General features: G+C 44.2%; 1 protein-coding gene across 1 annotated transcript; it reads right to left on the bottom strand.

The window, feature by feature from the left end:
• Positions 1 to 9,395: 9,395 nt before the first annotated feature.
• Positions 9,396 to 13,685, bottom strand: LOC113461736. The gene is made up of 4 exons (XM_039120668.1): positions 13,533 to 13,685; positions 12,992 to 13,129; positions 11,882 to 12,892; positions 9,396 to 11,836 (listed from the first exon to the last, which is right to left on the bottom strand). Exons 1-4 carry the CDS (start codon positions 13,683 to 13,685, stop codon positions 9,641 to 9,643), a joined length of 3,498 nt encoding a protein of 1,165 aa, XP_038976596.1. The 3' UTR covers positions 9,396 to 9,640.
• Between the last annotated feature and the right edge of the window lie 5,490 nt (positions 13,686 to 19,175).

Genomic DNA, 19,175 nt, shown 5'->3' with positions numbered 1-19,175 from the left:
TTCACTGCTGCTTCATCAGCTAAACTGATCCTGCTCCACAGTCACTTGAACTCGGTTCCAGAGTATTCACTGTAACTGCCTGTTCTTCTCCCAGGTTCCAGAGTATTCACTGTAACTGTTTTTGGTTATTCCCACAACGGATCACTAGATCTGACTGTGTATAAAATGGGTTGTAAGAGACTCAGCTGCTGTGTGATAGGGAGTAGGAATTATGTGCCAGTTACTGTGGCAATGTATCAGCCACTGTTCATCCTTATATACTAACTCATCATCTTCTCCATTGTCATTCTCCTGTATCTCTTCATGGTATCAGAGCGGGAGGTTCTGATGCCTTTCTCCTTAGAAGTAGTTCTTCCTCCACTAGACGACGATCAAATGGAGTCTCCTGGATCTGAACAAGTCACCAGGTCAGCCGAATCATCAGGATCTTTGGATGATCCCTTAACTTCTTCCAGGTTGAAATTTTTGATTTCAAAAATACAAAATCTAGTCTCCACCCAGCTCCAATCCGATAACTATCTCACCTGGAGGTCTCAAGTCACTCGTATTTTCAGAGCGAGTGGCTTCTTTGGTTTTTTAGATGGCACTTCCACCTGTGTTCCATCTTCCGTTGCCGATAAGAACAGAAGCTATGAGCTCTGGTTGCTGACAGACCAGTTCTTAGCTTCAGCCATTAACTCCACCATTTCTCCTTCCATCTTACCATATGTGATCAATCTAGATCACTGTTTTCAGATCTGGACTACCTTAGAATGTCGATTAAATTCGGCTACAAGGAGTCATGTAATGCAGCTCAAAAATGAATTGCACAACATAAGGAAACTAGATCTTCCAATGCAGCAGTTTCTCCATGAAGTTCGGCAAAAAGTTGATGCTCTATCCGCTGCTGGTTCCACAATTGACACCGAAGATGTCATTCTGCACATTCTTAATGGCCTACCACCCTCATATGATGCCTTTGCTACATCAATTCGCACTCGATCTGCCTCTCTCACACTGGATGAGCTCTATGCTCTGCTTTGCAGCGAGGAACTCATTATCTTATCCAGAGAAAAGCAACAGTCCTCTGCTGATTCCCTTGCACTTTCAGCCATTAGGGGACGAGGTCGAGGTAGATCCTTCTTCTCACCCAGAGGACGTGGTCGAGCAAGGAGTACCCACTCCAACAACAAGTGGGACAGCAACTGGAATTCTCCTGGACCGCGGAAGGATTCCCGAGCTCTCATTGACTGCCAAATCTGTGGCAAAAGAGGACACACTGCAATTCATTGTTGGTTCCGAATGGATCCAACCTACAATTCCTCTCCTCCTAGACAGCTAAATCAGCAGGCGCTTCTTTCTACACCGTCTTCTTCCTCTGTCTCCCGTGACTGGGTTATCGACAGTGGTGCTACATCACATATTACTTCCGAACCACTGTCACTCTCAGATGCATCTTCATATCAGGGTTCAGATAGGATTACCGTGGGCAATGGCTCCTCAATTCCTGTTATACATTCCGGGACTGGTATTCTCTGCACCCCAACTCACAATTTTAAACTCTCTGAACTGCTGCATGCTCCAAATATCTCTCACAATCTGCTGTCAGTCTACAAGTTAGCTGTTGATAATCACTGCACCCTTCACTTTAATTCTGATGGTTGTGTGATCAAGGACAAAGCAACCGGCAAGATCTTGTTCCAGGGACGCTGCACTGAGGGGCTTTACAGGATTCCTTTCTCCTTCCTTCCGCCTACCACTTCCTCTTCTCGCTCCACTGCCTTAGTATCTGCAAAGGTCTCGCCTTCGCTTTGGCATCTCCGTCTTGGTCATCCAGCTTCATCCACCTTGCTGCAAATTCTCAAGGACAATTCCATTGCTTCCTCCTCGGTCAGCACTACCTCCTGTCAATTCTGCATCATGGCCAAGGGACACAAACTTCCTTTCTCCACCAGCAATTCCATCTCCCGGCGTCCTCTTGATCTTATACACTCTGATGTCTGGGGACCTTCTCCTATGAACTCCTCCACTGGTTTACGTTACTATGTTGTGTTCATGGATGACTTTTCAAAATTCATCTGGGTGTATCCATTGGCATTGAAATCCGATGTATTTTCTAAGTTTGTTGAGTTCAAAAATTTAGTTGAAAATCAATTTTCCTCCACTATCAAAGTATTTCGTTCTGATGGTGGTGGGGAATTCGTTAATTCTCGCTTTCATCGTCTGTTTGCTGCGTCTGGCATCATTCATCAACGCTCCTCTCCCTATACTCCAGAACAAAACGGGTGTGCTGAACGCAAACATCGCCAGCTTCTAGAAATGATTCGGAGTCTTCTTTTTCACTCTTCTCTTCCTCCTCAATTCTGGGTTGAGGCACTCTTAACGGCTACTTACTTAATCAATCGTCTCCCAACTCCACGTCTTCAACACCAGTCTCCTTTTCAAATTCTGTATCACCGCCCTCCGGATTATGGCTTTCTTCGCGTATTTGGTTGCCAATGCTTTCCTTGGGTACGTCCTCAGCATCCATCCAAGTTTTCACCTCGGTCTCTACCTTGTGTCTTCATTGGCTACTCCCCTAACCATAAAGGGTATCGCTGTTATGATCCATCCAATGGCCGGGTCTACATCTCCCGCCATGTTCGCTTCAATGAGTCTTTCTTCCCTTTTGCTCATTCTGTTCAATCTCCCATCTCATCCACCCCTCTACTTCCCACGCCCTTACTTGTTCCTCCCTCTCAGCTTCCTACTTTGTCACCGTCCTCCCAGTTCAAGACCATCCCTACTCATTCATCCACTTCTACTTCATCTTCAACCTCCACTGCACCTCTATCTTCCTTCTCTTCTCCTCAATCTACACACCCTTCCTGTTCCTCTGTATTTTCTCCTCCTGTCAGGCATCCTATGGTTACAAGATCCAAGACGGGGTCACTTCGCCCGAAGCAAATTTTCTCTCTTCTTAGTCTGGATGCCGGTGATCAGGAACCAACTTGCTTCTCCGTGGCGAACACTGATCCTAACTGGCGAGCGGCAATGTCTTCAGAATTCAATGCTTTGGTTGATCAGCAGACTTGGACTCTTGTTCCTCGCTCTCCTGATCAAAACATTCTCGGCTGTCGCTGGACTTATAAGATCAAGCGGCACTCCGATGGCTCCCTAGCCAGGTACAAGGCTCGCTTAGTTGCTCAGGGATTCAAACAGGAGTATGGACTGGATTATCATGAAACTTTCAGTCCTGTGGCGAAATTTCCCACCATCCGGATGCTTGTTCTTCTTGCCTTACACTCGGGCTGGTCCATCAAACAGCTCGATGTGTCCAATGCCTTTCTTCATGGGCATCTCGATGAACTAGTTTTTATGGAACAACCAAGGGGCTTCACGGATCCAGAGCATCCCACTCATGTCTGTCAGCTCAAAAAATCCATCTATGGTCTGAAACAAGCCCCACGGCAGTGGTTTGCTACCTTTTCTGGGTTTCTCCTCAAACATCACTTTCGTTCCAGCTCGGCAGATCCCTCTCTTTTCCTCTATCAGCAGGCCTCCACAATTATTTACATACTAATATATGTTGATGACATTCTCCTTACTGGGAACGACTCTGCTGCCATCACTACTCTTCTTCATCAGCTTCATTCCCACTTCAAAATGAAGGATTTGGGTCAGCTTTCTTATTTTCTGGGTATTCGCTTCTTCTTTGATGCCGACGGTGTGCGACTTAGTCAATCCCAGTATGCTCAGAAGCTCTTACAGCGGGCTGGCATGGCGACCTGCAAATCTCTGGCTTCTCCTCTTCCGGTCAAGAAGTCCTCTTCTATTGATCTCTCTGCTCCCTTTTCAGATGCTGAGCTTTACCGAAGTCTGGCTGGTTCTTTACAATATCTGACAATCACTCGGCCCGATCTTTCCTTTGCTGTGAACTTTGTCTGTCAGTTTATGCATCACCCACTTCAATTGCATTTTCAATACCTTAAACGCATCCTCCGTTATGTTCAAGGGACCATTGATTACTGTTTACATTATCAACGAAGCTCTCTGCACCTCACAGCTTACTGTGACTCCGATTGGGCTGGCGATGCACAGGATCGGCGTTCCACCTCTGGGTTTTGTATCTTTCTCGGCTGCAATCTTCTTTCTTGGTGTGCCAAGAAGCAGCCCACTATTGCCCGATCCTCGACGGAGGCTGAGTACAGAGCTATGGCCGTTACCACTCAGGAACTGATATGGCTTCGGCGACTTCTTCAAGAACTTGGTGTCTCCATCTCTGATTCTACGGTTCTTCACTCTGACAGTATCTCAGCCATGGCTCTTGCGGCCAATCCTATCTTTCATGCTCGCACTAAACACATTGAGGTGGATTATCATTTCATTCGGGAGAAACTTCAATCCAAAGAGATTAGTCTCTCTCATATCTCTACTCAAGATCAACCAGCAGATATCTTTACCAAATCTCTTCCTACGGCACGTCATCGCTTCATCTGTTCCAAGCTGAGAGTTGCACCCCACTCTCTGCTTGAGGGGGGATCTTAAGATGATCATTTCACTGCTGCTTCATCAGCTAAACTGATCCTGCTCCACAGTCACTTGAACTCGGTTCCAGAGTATTCACTGTAACTGCCTGTTCTTCTCCCAGGTTCCAGAGTATTCACTGTAACTGTTTTTGGTTATTCCCACAACGGATCACTAGATCTGACTGTGTATAAAATGGGTTGTAAGAGACTCAGCTGCTGTGTGATAGGGAGTAGGAATTATGTGCCAGTTACTGTGGCAATGTATCAGCCACTGTTCATCCTTATATACTAACTCATCATCTTCTCCATTGTCATTCTCCTGTATCTCTTCAAAGGAGACGTCGAGGTAGGACAAGCTTGTAAGGTTACTGATACCTTGACCCAGATCACCGGTGAAGCCGTTGCTGTTCAGGTCCAGCACCTCCAACCGACGTAAATGAAACAACTCTGGAGGGACGGTGCCTCGTAGGGAGTTATGGGAGAGGTTGAGGAAGCTCAACTGATCCAAACCTGACAGAGAATTCGAGAGAAGCCCTTTCAGAGCCATGCTTGCGAGATCCAAACCGACGACCCTTAAGCTTGGATTGGTAGAATTTATTGAGGACGGGGAGGAGAAAACTGAGAAGAAAGCACAGCGCACCCCAGGCCAACTGCAACAGTTTGCAGCAGGAGCATCATGAAATTTCCACCCATCGATCCTCGAATCAAGACCATTTGAGAAAGCCTCTAGTGCTTTCAGATCATTAGAATTGCAGCTGAGATTTTTGGAATTGGAAGCACAAGGTTGGGAATAGAGAAATATAAAGAACATGACACAAAAGAGAGGATACGTAGGGAGCATCAGCGAGAGATCTTTCATGGCTCTTGTTGTCAGCTGGTGTAGGTGCTTCCCTTGGCGACTTGAAACCAAGATAAAACGAGGGGACTTCAGACTTCACAACCAAAAAGGGTAAGCTCTGAAGAAATATAATGCCTCTTCTATCAAAGGAGCTAGAAACAACTAACAGACAGCAATGTTTTGACTTCAGCTAACAGGATGAAGTTGAAGGAAAACTTCTTAGTATAAAATAGCTAGCTGTCCGACGACAATTGAGCCAATCGTCACTTTTCAGCTAACCAAGAGTCCACTGATGCTCTAAGCACTGACGGAAGCAAGCGATGTGTAACATTTTTTCGAGTCAAAAGCGTGCCGAGGGCAAAGTCCGGCATAAGTGCGTGTTGCACTCCAAGTCCAAGACTCTCTTTATGTATTTTTCTACTGCACTTATTCTCGAGGGCCCTTGTATGATTGTTTGATTTCCGACCATTATTTTAGCCTATCATTGATTTTCAGGTAACCAAGAGTCCGCTCATGCTCTCGGCAGTCATGGAAACAAGAGATCTGACGCAGTGAAAGCGTTGAAGATTGGATTCAATCAACGTTGAACCAGGAAAATTCAGAAACTCAGAGTTTTCAGAGACTCTCTGAAACAGATTTTTTTTTATTGACGGCTGAATGCCTCCCTAAAACGTGACAGCCCTTTTATAGGCCACTCCATACCCTAAACATTATTAACAGGGTTTACAGAAATACACTGCTGAATTAGTGTCCTAGCTAAAGTAGAACTCTGAAATAGGAAGTTGGAACAAACTAAGAAACAGAAACTAAATAGGAACTCTAAAATAGAAACAGAAAATATTCAGCTAACAGAAATAAAAATTATTCAGCCTCATCCTCTTCCAGATTCCCTTGGACTGTCATGCGCTTCCGGAGTCTTTTGAACCTTCATCTCATTCGAACAATCAGCGATGATCTCCTGTTCTGCATCAGTCCCCTCCACTTGAGAGCAACTTGCCCTCGAGTTAATGTCTGGACACAGGGGTGCCCCTTGACAGTGATATTCATACAGATCTGAAACATTAAAAGTTTTCGAAATTTCCATATCATGAGGTAGATCAATGACATAGGCGTTGTTGCTGATCTTCTTCAACACTTTTTAGGGACCATATTTCTTCGGTTTGAGCTTGTTGTAAGTGCCAGTTGGAAATCTCTTTTTACGTAAGAACACCATCACCATATCCCCTTCTTGGAACTCTTTATGCCGACGATGCTTGTCTGCAGCTGCCTTATATTTAGCGTTAGTCTCCTCCAATCTTTGCTTAACTTCTGCTTGAACAGATTGGACCTGATGTTAGATGTATGCCCTAGAAGCCAATCTGGCAGACACATTATTTTCTCTGGGACATAAATTTGTACTTGACTTTATTATTATTGAATAATAAATGGGCATCTTTTCATTCATATTGTTTATGTGTCTATGAATCGTCCAAGAAATTAATAAGATGATGATACATATTCTCAAGAGTTGAGAATTTGAGCCATGTATCATTGGTGATTAATTTCTAAATGCTCATGATCAATGGATCATCACGAGGACGGTGATCGATCCGATCAGTGCACAGATCGCTTTCCTTATGGATGGACGAGACTCGAGTCCACAGTGTAGGAACACTGAAGTGAGAGTGCAGGTGCTTGTTAGAGAACAAGGGTACTGAGCGTGACCAAGACAAGAAGTCACTTAGATGTCTATCCACTCGTCAGTGACTTACTTGATGTTGCAGTAGTGTGACTGGTCCTTTGACCTGCGGTGCTTCGGCTACTCACAGTGAGGTTATTGTAGTTTGACTGCACATATACATAGTCTCTAGTCATATGGGTCCTTGTTGTGTAGATTGGCTGCAGTAGGTTCATTGTAGGAGTAGGGTATGCACTTACATGGAATCTATCGACCTTGATAGAAGAGGAGTGATCCTATGTGATTTATTAGACAGAGTTCTAAGACCTTGGCCAGGGCAATAATATACAATGGAGAAAGAGTTTTCCACTATCGAACTCAAGTCGAATAAATCTAGACATATGACAGACGACGGGGTTTGACGAGTTATCCATGACCTCCGGTCTATAGGGATCCACGATAGAAGGACTGTATCATACGATAACTGCACCTAGAGGTTCATCATTCTATTCTGCTGGGTGGCCACTACATACTGCTAGGTGTCACTGGTGGATGGTGAGACTCACAGGGATCATCTTGATGGTCGATAAACCCTGATGAGTTGAGTTAAAATTGTTTCAACCCATTGAAATGAGTTTTCAATGATATTGTGATAGAGATCGCAATATATCTCACTACCAGTCAGAATAGAACCTATGGGGTCACACACATTAGAGGTAATGACCGATCTGATGGTTGAATGTGATTAGGATTCACAAATAATCAATTAGATTGATAAATGGATAACCCGCTAAGAGTTAGTGGTTGGAAGAAGGAATAATTGCAATCGGATTGCAATTTAATTTAATTAATTGGATTTAATTAATTGAACTTGATCATGAGTCCTACTTGGAGTGGGATTCATGAAGTCCTAATTGGATTAGGATTTCAAATTGAATTAGAGTCCTACTTAGAATAGGATTTCTAAAGTCCTAATTGTCTTAGGGCTGAAATTTGAACAAGTCCTGATTAGATTAGGATTTTCTTAAGTCCTAATTAATTTTAAATTTAATCTAATTAATTTCATGACTCCTAATTGGATTAGGATTGAAGAGTTCAATAGAGTCATGGTTCAATTAAATCCTAATTGGATTAGGATTTGGAATAAAAGGAAATGCATGCACCTAATTCTATTTGGAATAGAATTGAACCCAAGTATTGAACCCAATCCTCCCCACTTAATTTGATTAAGTGGGGGCTGATTTAAATGGACTAGAGGGAGGGGCCCACGCCCCTCCCTTTGGGAAGTACGTGGAAGGAAAAAGGAGGGGCGTAAGCCCCTCCTTGCTGCCTAATTATAAGGATAAAGATGAGCTCCTTAAAAATAGGAGCTCATCCTTATCCCAAACGAAATGAAAAGGAGGAGGGGTACGGCCCCTCCTCTCTATGGTTCTTTTTGAGGGATCACGGCAGCAACCTCCCATCTTCTTCCTCCTTTCAGCTGCAAGAGAAAAGGGAGAAAAAGAAAGGGTGGCGTGGCCTTCTTCTTCCTCTTTCTTGGGTCCAGCGCAGGAGAAAAAGAAAAGGCTGCAAAGAGCTTTGTTTCCTCTTCCTAGATTTCCCCTTCTTCTTCTTCCTCTCAAGGCAATCAAAGGTTGATTCAAAGGAGAGGATATCAGCCATCATTAGCCTTCTCTGCAAGGGAGCTAGCACCCCGAGGAGATCCAAAGGCTTCGATCGACTCACTACCTCGTGTGGATACCTGTAGAGGCCGGACGCGTGTGCGGCTTCCATCGAACCTTCTACAAATCCACGTAAATCAGATTTGCGGAGACCATCTACCCGCACAAGGTGAAGATCTGATCTTCTTAATGATTTAAAATGGTTTAAAATAATTTAATTCTAATCTATCTACAAACGAAAGGTTTTAAAATACGTTCATGCGATGAACGGATCCCGCATATGTTTTTCCGCTGCAATCTGAAAATTATTTCAAAATTTTCATGGCATATGAGGGATGCTAACACCTGATCCGCCATATTCTCCGCTGCCATATTCCGTATCAGATTTTTGGGCAGGCGTACTAGATCAATAGCATGTCTGGGCTGTTTCAAGTAAACCAGTGAGAAAGGGGATCTGCCGGTAGCACTATGAACGGCATTGTTGTATGCAAATTCAGCTTGAGATAGAGGATGATCCCACTGTTTTGGTTTATCCCCCCAGATGCTGCGAATTAAATTTCCAAGTGTTCTGTTCACCACCTCCGTTTGGCCGTCCGTTTGAGGGTGTGCTGTGCTGCTGAATTTCAAGGAGGTGTCAAACATCTTCCATAGAGTAATCCAAAAATGGCTTAAAAATTTTGAGTCCCTATCAGAAGTAATAGATAGTGGAACTCCATGTAACCGAACAATCTCTCGGAAGAACAATGTCGCAATATGGGAGGCATCGGATGTCTTCTTGCAAGGGATGAAATGGGCCATCTTCGAGAACCTGTCGACCACCACAAACACAGAGTCGACCCCTCGCTGTGTACGGGAAGTCCAAGTACAAAATCCATAGATAGATCTTCCCAAATATCATTAGGAATAGGTAAGGGAGTGTAGAGACTTGTATTTTGTGCTTGCCCCTTTGTTGTTTGACAAACATAGCACTTTCTCACTAGATTTCCCACATCCCTCTTCAGTTGGGGCCGAAGTACCTCTCTTCTAGGAGTGCCACGGTCTTATCTCTTCCCAAATGGCCGCTGAGACCACCTCCATGCAAGTCTCGAATAAGTTTCTCTCTCAAGGAGACTCTAGGGATACACAGGCGATTTTCCTTAAATAAATATCCCTCATAAACATGAAAATCACCTGTAGGTGGCTTCGCTAAGCATGCCGCCCATACGTCCTTAAAGTCTTCATCTTCTGCATATAGTTCCTTCAGACATTCGAATCCAACAACCTCTTGACTCACGGTCACCAACAACGCTGCCCTACGGCTCAATGCATCAGCCACCTGGTTTAAAGCTCCTGATTTATGCCGAATGACGAAAGGGAACTTCTGCAAATATGTTGACCACCGAACATGCATGTTGCTCAGATGCTTCTGGCTATTCAAAAACTTCAATGCTTGGTGATCGGTATACAGGATAAATTCCCTCTGTACCAAGTAATGCTCCCAGTGCTTCAAGGCTCTTACAACTGCATAAAACTCTTGATCATATGTGGACCACTTCCGCCTGGCATCACTAAGTTTTTCACTAAAAAATGCAACAGGCCTCCCATCCTGGGACAGAACAGCCCCAATCCCCACTCCACAAGCATCACATTCTACTTCGAAGAGTTTGTCAAAACTCGGCAAAGCCAACACAGGTGCACTGCATAATTTCTCTTTAATCAAAGAAAAACTATTTTCTGCTTCTTCTCCCCAGTTAAACTTCCCCCTCTTCAGACATTCAGTAATCGGTGCAACAATAGTGCTGAAATTTCTGATAAACCTCCTGTAGAAGGTTGCTAACCCGTGAAAGCTACGTACCTCAGTCACTGTCTTTGGAGTAGGCCATTCGCGGATGGCCTTCACCTTTTCTTCATCAACATGAATACCATCAAAACGCACCACATAGCCCAAAAACAGCAACCTGCTTGTTAGGAAATGGCACTTCTTCAAATTAATGAATAGCTTGTTTTTTCCCAGCACCTCCAATACTTCACTCAAGTGGGTCAAATGTTCTAATTCATCTTTGCTATAAATCAAGATATCATCGAAATAGACGACAACAAACCGTCCAATGAAAGGCTTCAGTACCTGATTCATCAACCGCATGAAGGTGCTCGGTGCGTTGGACAACCCAAAAGGCATAACTAGCCACTCGTACAACCCTTCCTTAGTTTTAAAAGCGGTCTTCCATTCATCGCCAGGCCGAATTCTGATTTGATGATACCCGCTCCTTAAGTCGATTTTGGAGAACACTTTAGATCCTGCCAACATATCCAACATATCATCCAAGCGAGGTATGGGAAACCTGTACCTTACTGTGATTTTGTTTATGGATCGGCTGTCCACACACATCCGCCAACTTCCATCCTTCTTTAGTGTTAGTAAGGCCGGAACAGCACAAGGACTCATGCTTTCTCGAATAAATCCTTTCCTCAGTAACTCCTCTATCTTTTCCCTTAAAACTTCACCTTCCTTTGGGCTCATGCGGTAATGAGGGAGGTTTGGCAGACTTGCTCCAGGTATCAAATCTATGTGATGTTGAATATCCCTCATAGGTGGCAATTGATTGGGTAAATCTTCAGCTACGAACTCCTTAAACTCTTCGAGTAACTGTTGAACTTCTCGGGGCACTTCCTTCCCTTCTTCCTTTTCTGAATTTACAACCAAAGCTTTGACCACTACCACGTGAACCTCCTGGGACCCCTTTGCTGCCGCCTCAAAGTCGTTTTCAGATCTGGACAGAGTTAGGAAAGATTTCCCTTCCATCCCAGCGGCTTTGGAAATTTTGTTAGACTCTTTTGTAGGGACTATAGCAATGTTATGGCCCTCCCAGGTAAACAAATATACATTATCTCTAGCTTTATAAGTTGCATCTACATCATATTGCCAGGGCCTTCCCAACAACACATGACTGGCATCCATGTCGATCACGTCACAGACAACTTCATCTTTATAATGCTTTCCAATCGAGATAGGCACCTTACAAACTTCAGTCACTTTAACCTTTGGACCCTTCTTCACCCAACCAATAAAATAAGGCGAAGGGTGTGCTTCAGTTGCCAGTCTCAAGTGATCCACTAACCTCTTTGCCACAAAGTTATCACAACTGCCGTTATCAATAATAAGGTTACAAATCTTCTTGTTGATGGTGCATAAAGACTGAAAAATGTCGTGTCGCTATGGAACTAAGTTAATTCGTTCCCCTTGAGTTTCTTTCCCAACCTCATACACACCATTGTCATAGACTAGCTGCTCTTCTTCTTCCTCGGACTCTTCTTCGGGTTCAATCAAGTTCACGGGCTTTCTCGCTGGACACTCGTTAGAACGGTGCCCAGGCTTACCGCACCTGTAACACTTCACCGACGTGGCTCTAGCATATGGATTTGAATTCTTGGGTGGTTCCTTGCTGCTAGATCCTGCTAGTTGTCTCTCCTTGGCGCCTACGCTGCTATTGCCATCCTTGCTCCATGCACCAACATGGTCAGACTGGTTTGGGTTTGAAAGCTGCGACACTCTTCCCTTTCCCGAAACGTTACCAGCATCAACATTACTTCTAAATGAATATTCAGGTCTTCCCCCTGTTTTTTCTAGCAGTTCCGCTTTCAACGCCATGTTATGAGCTTCTTCTACAGACCACAGCACCTGCAGCCCAATCTTCTCATGAATTTTGGGCCTCAAACCATTCAAATATTTTGCTACTCGCTGTGGCTCAATTTCATTCAGATTATTCCATGCAGAAAGTCTGAAAAATTCAGCGGTGTAATCAAATACAGACTTACTTCCTTGGGCACAGTTCTGATACATCTGAAATAAGTACTGTTCATAGTCAGGTGGCAAAAATCTTTCCATAAGCAATTGTTTCATCTTCCTCCAAGTACGAACTAGTGCCTTTCCTTGGCGGTGCCTGTTTCTCTGCAGGGTATCCCACCAAACAGCTGCGCCGCCTTTCATTCTGAAAGCCACGAGCTTCACCATACGCCCCTCAGGTACTTCCATCATCTCAAAAAACCTCTCCACTTCAGACACCCAATCAAGAAATTCTTCAATATGCATATTCCCATTGAAAGTAGGAATATCCGCTTTCAATCTGTACTCGTCATATCTTCTGTACCGTCCACCCTGCTGGCCATGCTCGCAGACTTCTTCTTCTTCATCAGATTCGTCTTCCTCATATGGACGCCGTTGATGGAAGCGGGTATTGCGCTCCACATCGCGCCCCTCATGCCTACCACCCTGCTGGACTCAGGCGAAACCTCCGACTCCTAATCCATGGGTGTTTCGGTTGCGGTTGGCGTTGAGTCCCATGCCGGCGAGCAACTCATGGATTTCCACCATCTGCCGACGTTGTTCCGCCATGAACTGTCTCTGTTCCTCAATCGCCGCCCATATAGCCTCTTGCCCACGAGCAACGTCGCTGGGATTGCTTCCTTCGCCTCCGTTATTGGCCATCAAGCTAGGCAAATCCTTGCTCTGATACCAATTGACGCAGTGAAAGCGTTGAAGATTGGATTCAACCAACGTTGAACCAGGAAAATTCAGAAACTCAGAGTTTTCAGAGACTCTCTGAAACAGATTTTTTTTTATTGACGGCTGAATGCCTCCCTAAAACGTGACAGCCCTTTTATAGGCCACTCCATACCCTAAACATTATTAACAGGGTTTACAGAAAAACCCTGCTGAATTAGAGTCCTAGCTAAAGTAGAACTCTGAAATAGGAAGCTGGAACAAACTAAGAAACAGAAACTAAATAGGAACTCTAAAACAGAAACAGAAAATATTCCGCAAATATTCAGCTAACAGAAATAAAAATTATTCAGCCTCATCCTCTTCCAGATTCCCTTGGACTGTCATGCGCTTCCGGAGTCTTTTGAACCTTCATCTCATTCGAAAAATCAGCGATGATCTCCTGTTCTGCATCAAGATCTCTATCATTTTTCCGAGTGAAAAGTTTGCGGAGGGCAAATTCCACCACAAGGTCGTGTTGGACTCCATGCCTATCTATGAATTTTCTACTTGTATTCCTCATGAGAGCATTGTACTACCGATCTTTCTTGTGAAAGGGTCCTGCAACGGATGATCTATTTTGCCAATTGGGTAGTTGGAACCAACACTCTTAAGTAAGTCAATCCTCTTCAACCTTTTAGATGGCCGCCCATGTGAAATGGCACTTTTAGAGTCAATTTTGATGGCATCCCCAATTTCGAGGTGAGCCTATTGGACCCGTCCCTTTTCTCCTCTCTCCATCCCTCCTCCCTTCCCCGGAAGCTCCTAGAGCTTGCCAGTGTGCTCGTTGGATCCCGCCACTCGGCAGCTTTGAAACGGCAAGATCCATCAGGTGGCGATAAGGAGCAAGAGAGAGAGAGAGAGCAGGAGGGGAAGAGATCCGTGATAATGGCGAAATAGGGAATTTGCGGTTTGTGGGTCTCAAGCTGGCTGCACGCCAAGCGCCAGAGTACAACAAGCTCGTCGATGCCTCGTGAGACCTCAGGGAGGGAGGAAGAGGCCTGAGGCAGAAGAATTATGAGAGACTTAGCAAGATTACCGATCTCTAAAATAGATGCAAAACAAGGTCACAAGGAAAAGGGTCTCGAGCCAGCCTCCCATTGGGCAGCAAGGTATGGCACGGATGTTGGGCTCCAAAGGGGAGAGACTTGAGGAATGGGGATCTTTGGGCACCATCACATGGTAATAGAGCATGCCTTATCTTGAAGCAGGGCCGGGAGATAGGCTCGGGATCCACCACCATCGAGTGGCACAATCCGATGAGCATGCCGACAATCATGAGGAACCCATGTGATGGGATTCAGAACGAAGAAAGATGATGTTAAACAAAAAAAGTTCGGAATATCAGATAAGCTCCGTTCAGGGGAAGAGCAAACCCATGGTTACAAAGTTATATTTTTCTCTCTACCCTCCCCAGCTACAGTTCCCTACTTTTAAAATAAACACCCGTCATCCATCACCCATCCATAACCACCTCCTATTCACCCATCTTCACGTAACCACCCTCATTCCCAACCACAGTTCCCTACTTTTAAAATAAACACCTATCACTCATCAACCCGTCACCCATCCATAACCACCTCCTATTCACCCGCCTTCACGTTCTTCAGCTGTTCTCTTCCCCATCTCCCACTCCCAAAGCTATTGCCGGACTCTTCTGTTTCTGTAACTCCCCGCTAACCACATGGCTCCCCAAGTATCTAGGGTTGGGTCGCCGAACTCTGCGTGGCCTATCACCATGGGAAGGGAGGAGGGATGCAGAGATGAGAAAAGGGTAGGTTCTGACAAGCTCATCCGGACATAGGGGATGCGGAAGCACTTCAATCAGCAACTCAATCATGGGTGCTGGCGAGGGTGACAACTTGGGAGAACTTTGGCACAACACGATGACTTTGGCACAACAGCTTTGGAAAGCAGGGAGTTAATTTTTTTTAGAATAAATTACAAAAATCATTCTGAGATTATTGATAAATTATACTCGCATCTAATAGTATGGAAAATCTATGCTTATTTTTTTGAGATTTATTTTTATCCAATAGTTTAATCCATAAGTTAACAGAACGTCAGTCAAATTGTTAAGTTTAAATAGGACCCAAATACCAAGTCAGAAAAATTTTAAAAATGACTAAAATAACTTTATCTAACATAAAAATCATCCAAGAATATAAGAAAACATAAATATCCTCCTCCTCGCTTAAGGAGAATTTTGATTTTTCATATGAGGTAAATGAATTCACTAATGCTGTTAATTTAACTAGATATAAGGATAAGTTTTACAAACTATTGGGTGTAAATGTAATAAATGTAAACCTCAGAGAAATTTTTGTAATTTACTCTTTTCTTTATTATCTTGGAGTCTTGCATGTTTTGTTAAGTGGCCTTGAGACTCAAAATCCAGCTACAAAAGACATTCAACTGCAGTTGTTAAAAGCAAACATCACTACAAAAAAATACATATTCAACAACTAAGATTCTAGTCGCTGAATAACCATATTTAGTCGCCGAAACCTTTTCGCGACTAGCATACCCTTCGTCGCCGAATCCTAGTCACTGAAAGATTTTGACGACCAATATTGTGTGGTCACCTAAGGTACACCAACAACGACCAATGTTTGGTTGCCGAAGAAAATTTTCAGCGACCAAATCTGTTGTCGCTAATTTCAACGTCGACCAAATAGTTGGTCGTGGAAGGTTTATCTTCCGCTACAAAAAAAATGGTCACTGAATGTCTATCTTCCCCACCATCGAGTGGCACAATCCGATGAGCATGCCGACAATCTTGAGGAACCCATGTGATGGGATTCAGAACCAAGAAAGATGATGTTAAACAAAGAAAGTTCGGAATAACAGATAAGCTCCGTTCAGGGGAAGAGCAAACCCATGGTTACAAAGTTATATTTGTGAGATACGGGTTGAAGTCGGCAGCCCCAGCCGACTTCAGCCCCGTCTTCCTTTTTTGGAAGGGGCCAGAGCAGGGGATCGCAGATGCGATCCCCTCCGGCTTCTTCGGGTGCAGCGAGGGCGGGGCGCCGCGGGCGTTACGCGGCAGCCCCGCGGTCATTCCGCGGCCACCCCACGGCCGCACGAGCGGCCGTTGATTTCGCCCCACCGCCGCGATTTTCGCGGCGGAGAGCTGTTGAAATAGGGTTATAAAACCCCCTTTCCTCCTCCCTTGGATCCACCACCGAGCACTTTCTCTCCTCCCCCTCTCTTCCGTGCTTCTCCTTCTTCTCCGGTAACCGTGTGCGCCACTTCAATCGAGTTCAGCCACCCCGGGAGCCAAGCTCCTTTGATTTTCTTATTCCCCTATTTTTCGATCTAGTTTGGCCGTTGGAAACCCCACCGCCGTCGCCGCTGCTAGCCGCCGGATCGAGCCACCTGCGGCCGGGATCTGCCGCCTCCGTCGACCGCCGGTAAGCCCCTTCTTTTTCTCTTTATTCCGTTGCTAAACATCCTTGTGTTTTCCCTTTGTTTTGGCCCCAAACCGAGACCACTCTCGGTCTCTTCCTCCCCGTCAGTCACCGCCGCAACCGCCGGCCACTGGCGGCCGGCTGACCGTCGACCGAGGGTGGCCTCCGGCCACCCAGCCGGCCCTCTCCCTTCTTCCGGTTCCCACCTCCCCTGCCCATGGGGAGCTCGGTGAGGAAGAAGGCCCAGTGTGGGCCGTGAGCGGTACGATGGGCCCTGCTCACCGTGGGCCCCACTTGGGCCCGGTTCAGCTTAGTTGGGCCCTATTTGGGCCGTACCCTTGTGGGCCCAACTGGGGCCCAGTCCAAATCCGAAACCCGAAAATCCAAAACCCGAAATCTGAATCCGAAATCCGAAACCCGAAACCCAGTTCAGACCCGAAATCCGAAACCCAGTTCAGACCCGAAACCCGAAACCCAATTCAGACCCGAAACCCAATTCAGACCCGAAACTCGAACCCATTTGGCCAATAAATAGAATTTTGCAGTTAAGCCCTTGACAGTATGTTATTTCACAAAAGGGTCTTCTGTAATTTATGTTCGATCCCTAAAAGAAAGATTTGTTATATAAAGGTCCTCAAATATAATTCTATGGTCCTTTTATCCAAATTTTATTACGGAACAGTACTCTGTAATTAGATATTGGTCCCTGAAATGAATCTTATAAATGAATTAGAGGCCAACCTTGGGGGCCCTATTGGACCGAGTCTATGCGGGCCCATTGGGCCGTGTCCGATGTGGGCCCTATCGGGCCATGCCCATTATGGGCCAACTCTAGGACCTGTTGGGCCGTACCCAGTAGTATTATTTCTGAATTTTGCTTAGCTCTGAAATTAACAAGGAATTAATTAAATTTAAACAGGTGAACCTGATCCGCCTATCTGAAGTAGGGGTTAAGCGAGAAGAGGTAAGTAACTTAATACTTCAAGTGTGATTTTCAAATTATTTGATAAATAGATTAAATTCTGAAATATGTTTTGTATTTAGTAAAATGGGTCTGGCATGTTAAATTTTATTTGAAAATTATGCTCTGAAATCCGTAAACTATGACTGAAAAATTTATGAAATCTGTTTTTATATATATGTATTCTCAGCATGGCTATGATCTGTTCTGTTCTGTTCTGGCCCCGCCAATGGGGATTATACGTTGGACCTGTCGACTTGTAATCTGTGAGGAACCGGTTTCTACACCGCGCCACCGGTGATTAGAATAGTGGTTTCTGGACACCGTTTCCACCGGTGACTAACAATAGTGGTTTCTGGCACTCTATGCAACCCATGCCACTGGGTTACGTGGCCGTAGCCTATTATGTTGAGATTCTGGTATCAGAGTTTTTGGAAAAATGATAATAAATTTTGAAAACAACAAAACGATGTTATTTATGATTTATTCCAGACATTATCCTATATTTTGATCTGATATGCTCTGACCCCACTTTGGGGTATTTTGTTGCTTACTGGGCTAGTGTAGCTCATTATTCAATTTTCTCCATTTTTCAGATCCAGAGGCTTGATCTCACGGAATTGAGGAGTGCGTTAGATTTTCCGACGATTCCTTCAGTTATTGGTCCTTTAGTTAGATTGATTAAAGTATTTGACTTACGTAAACATATGTTATTTGAAATTTTGTAAGATTGCTTTTGAACAACTTAATATTTATGTCAGTTTTAAACATCTGTGATTGCTTTGATATGATCCGCTGCCTTGCACGCCCGTGCGGCCAGCCGTGCGGGCGTGCGTCGTCTGCCGCGCCTCGAGCTTGGGGCGTGACAGATTTGGTGGTATCAGAGCTCAGGTTTCAGATTCCTAGGGATTGTGTTTGAAATAAGTCTGATGGAGCTTAAGTTTTAGGATCTTTAGGATTCGTCGGAAAGTTTGAGAGATGGGTGGACATTAGGCCATTAGACGAAGATATTTATTTGCTTTTGCTATTGATAAATTTATATTATTTTATTAGAATTTTGAAATGCTAAAATTAGAATGCAACCTAATTATGGCTGTAACCAAAGTGTGAATAAGTTATTCCGATAGTTTTCTAGGTAGAGCAATTTGTATTTCAAGTTATGATTTATTAGATTTTGACTAAATTAAGTGAAGGAATATTAATCATGAGATATTATCGTGCAATGTAATTATTTTGGAAGTTTAACTTGATATCAGGCACTGTGGATATTGCTTCTAGTTGAAGTTAATTATTTTGGTGGCAAATTAAGATTCATCTATAAAAAGATGTTTAAAGCTTGGACTAGAAAATATTTATTGAGATCTGTATGTGGATCATGCATGGAACTCGTATATAGAAGGAAAATATACTTGGGGATGAGACTTAAGAATTTTTATTTGGCTCTACTTGAGACTTGAAACAATTAAGATTGATATTTTGATGGAAAGTCAATTAGTACGTCTTGAGAATATTAGAGTATTAAAATATTTTTGGGTTGGTCGAAGATAGGACCTCTTTGATTTGGAAAAGTTCTTGATGGTTTTTCTTGTTAATGAAAAATTTCATTGGAAAGTATAGTGTTTTTGATTTTGATCAATATGGA

This window comes from Phoenix dactylifera, unplaced genomic scaffold (genome assembly GCF_009389715.1).
Source record: "Phoenix dactylifera cultivar Barhee BC4 unplaced genomic scaffold, palm_55x_up_171113_PBpolish2nd_filt_p 000851F, whole genome shotgun sequence".
NCBI lineage: Eukaryota > Viridiplantae > Streptophyta > Magnoliopsida > Arecales > Arecaceae > Phoenix > Phoenix dactylifera.
Note: the sequence above shows the minus strand (reverse complement) of the source record. Positions and strands in the feature narration are given on the sequence as shown.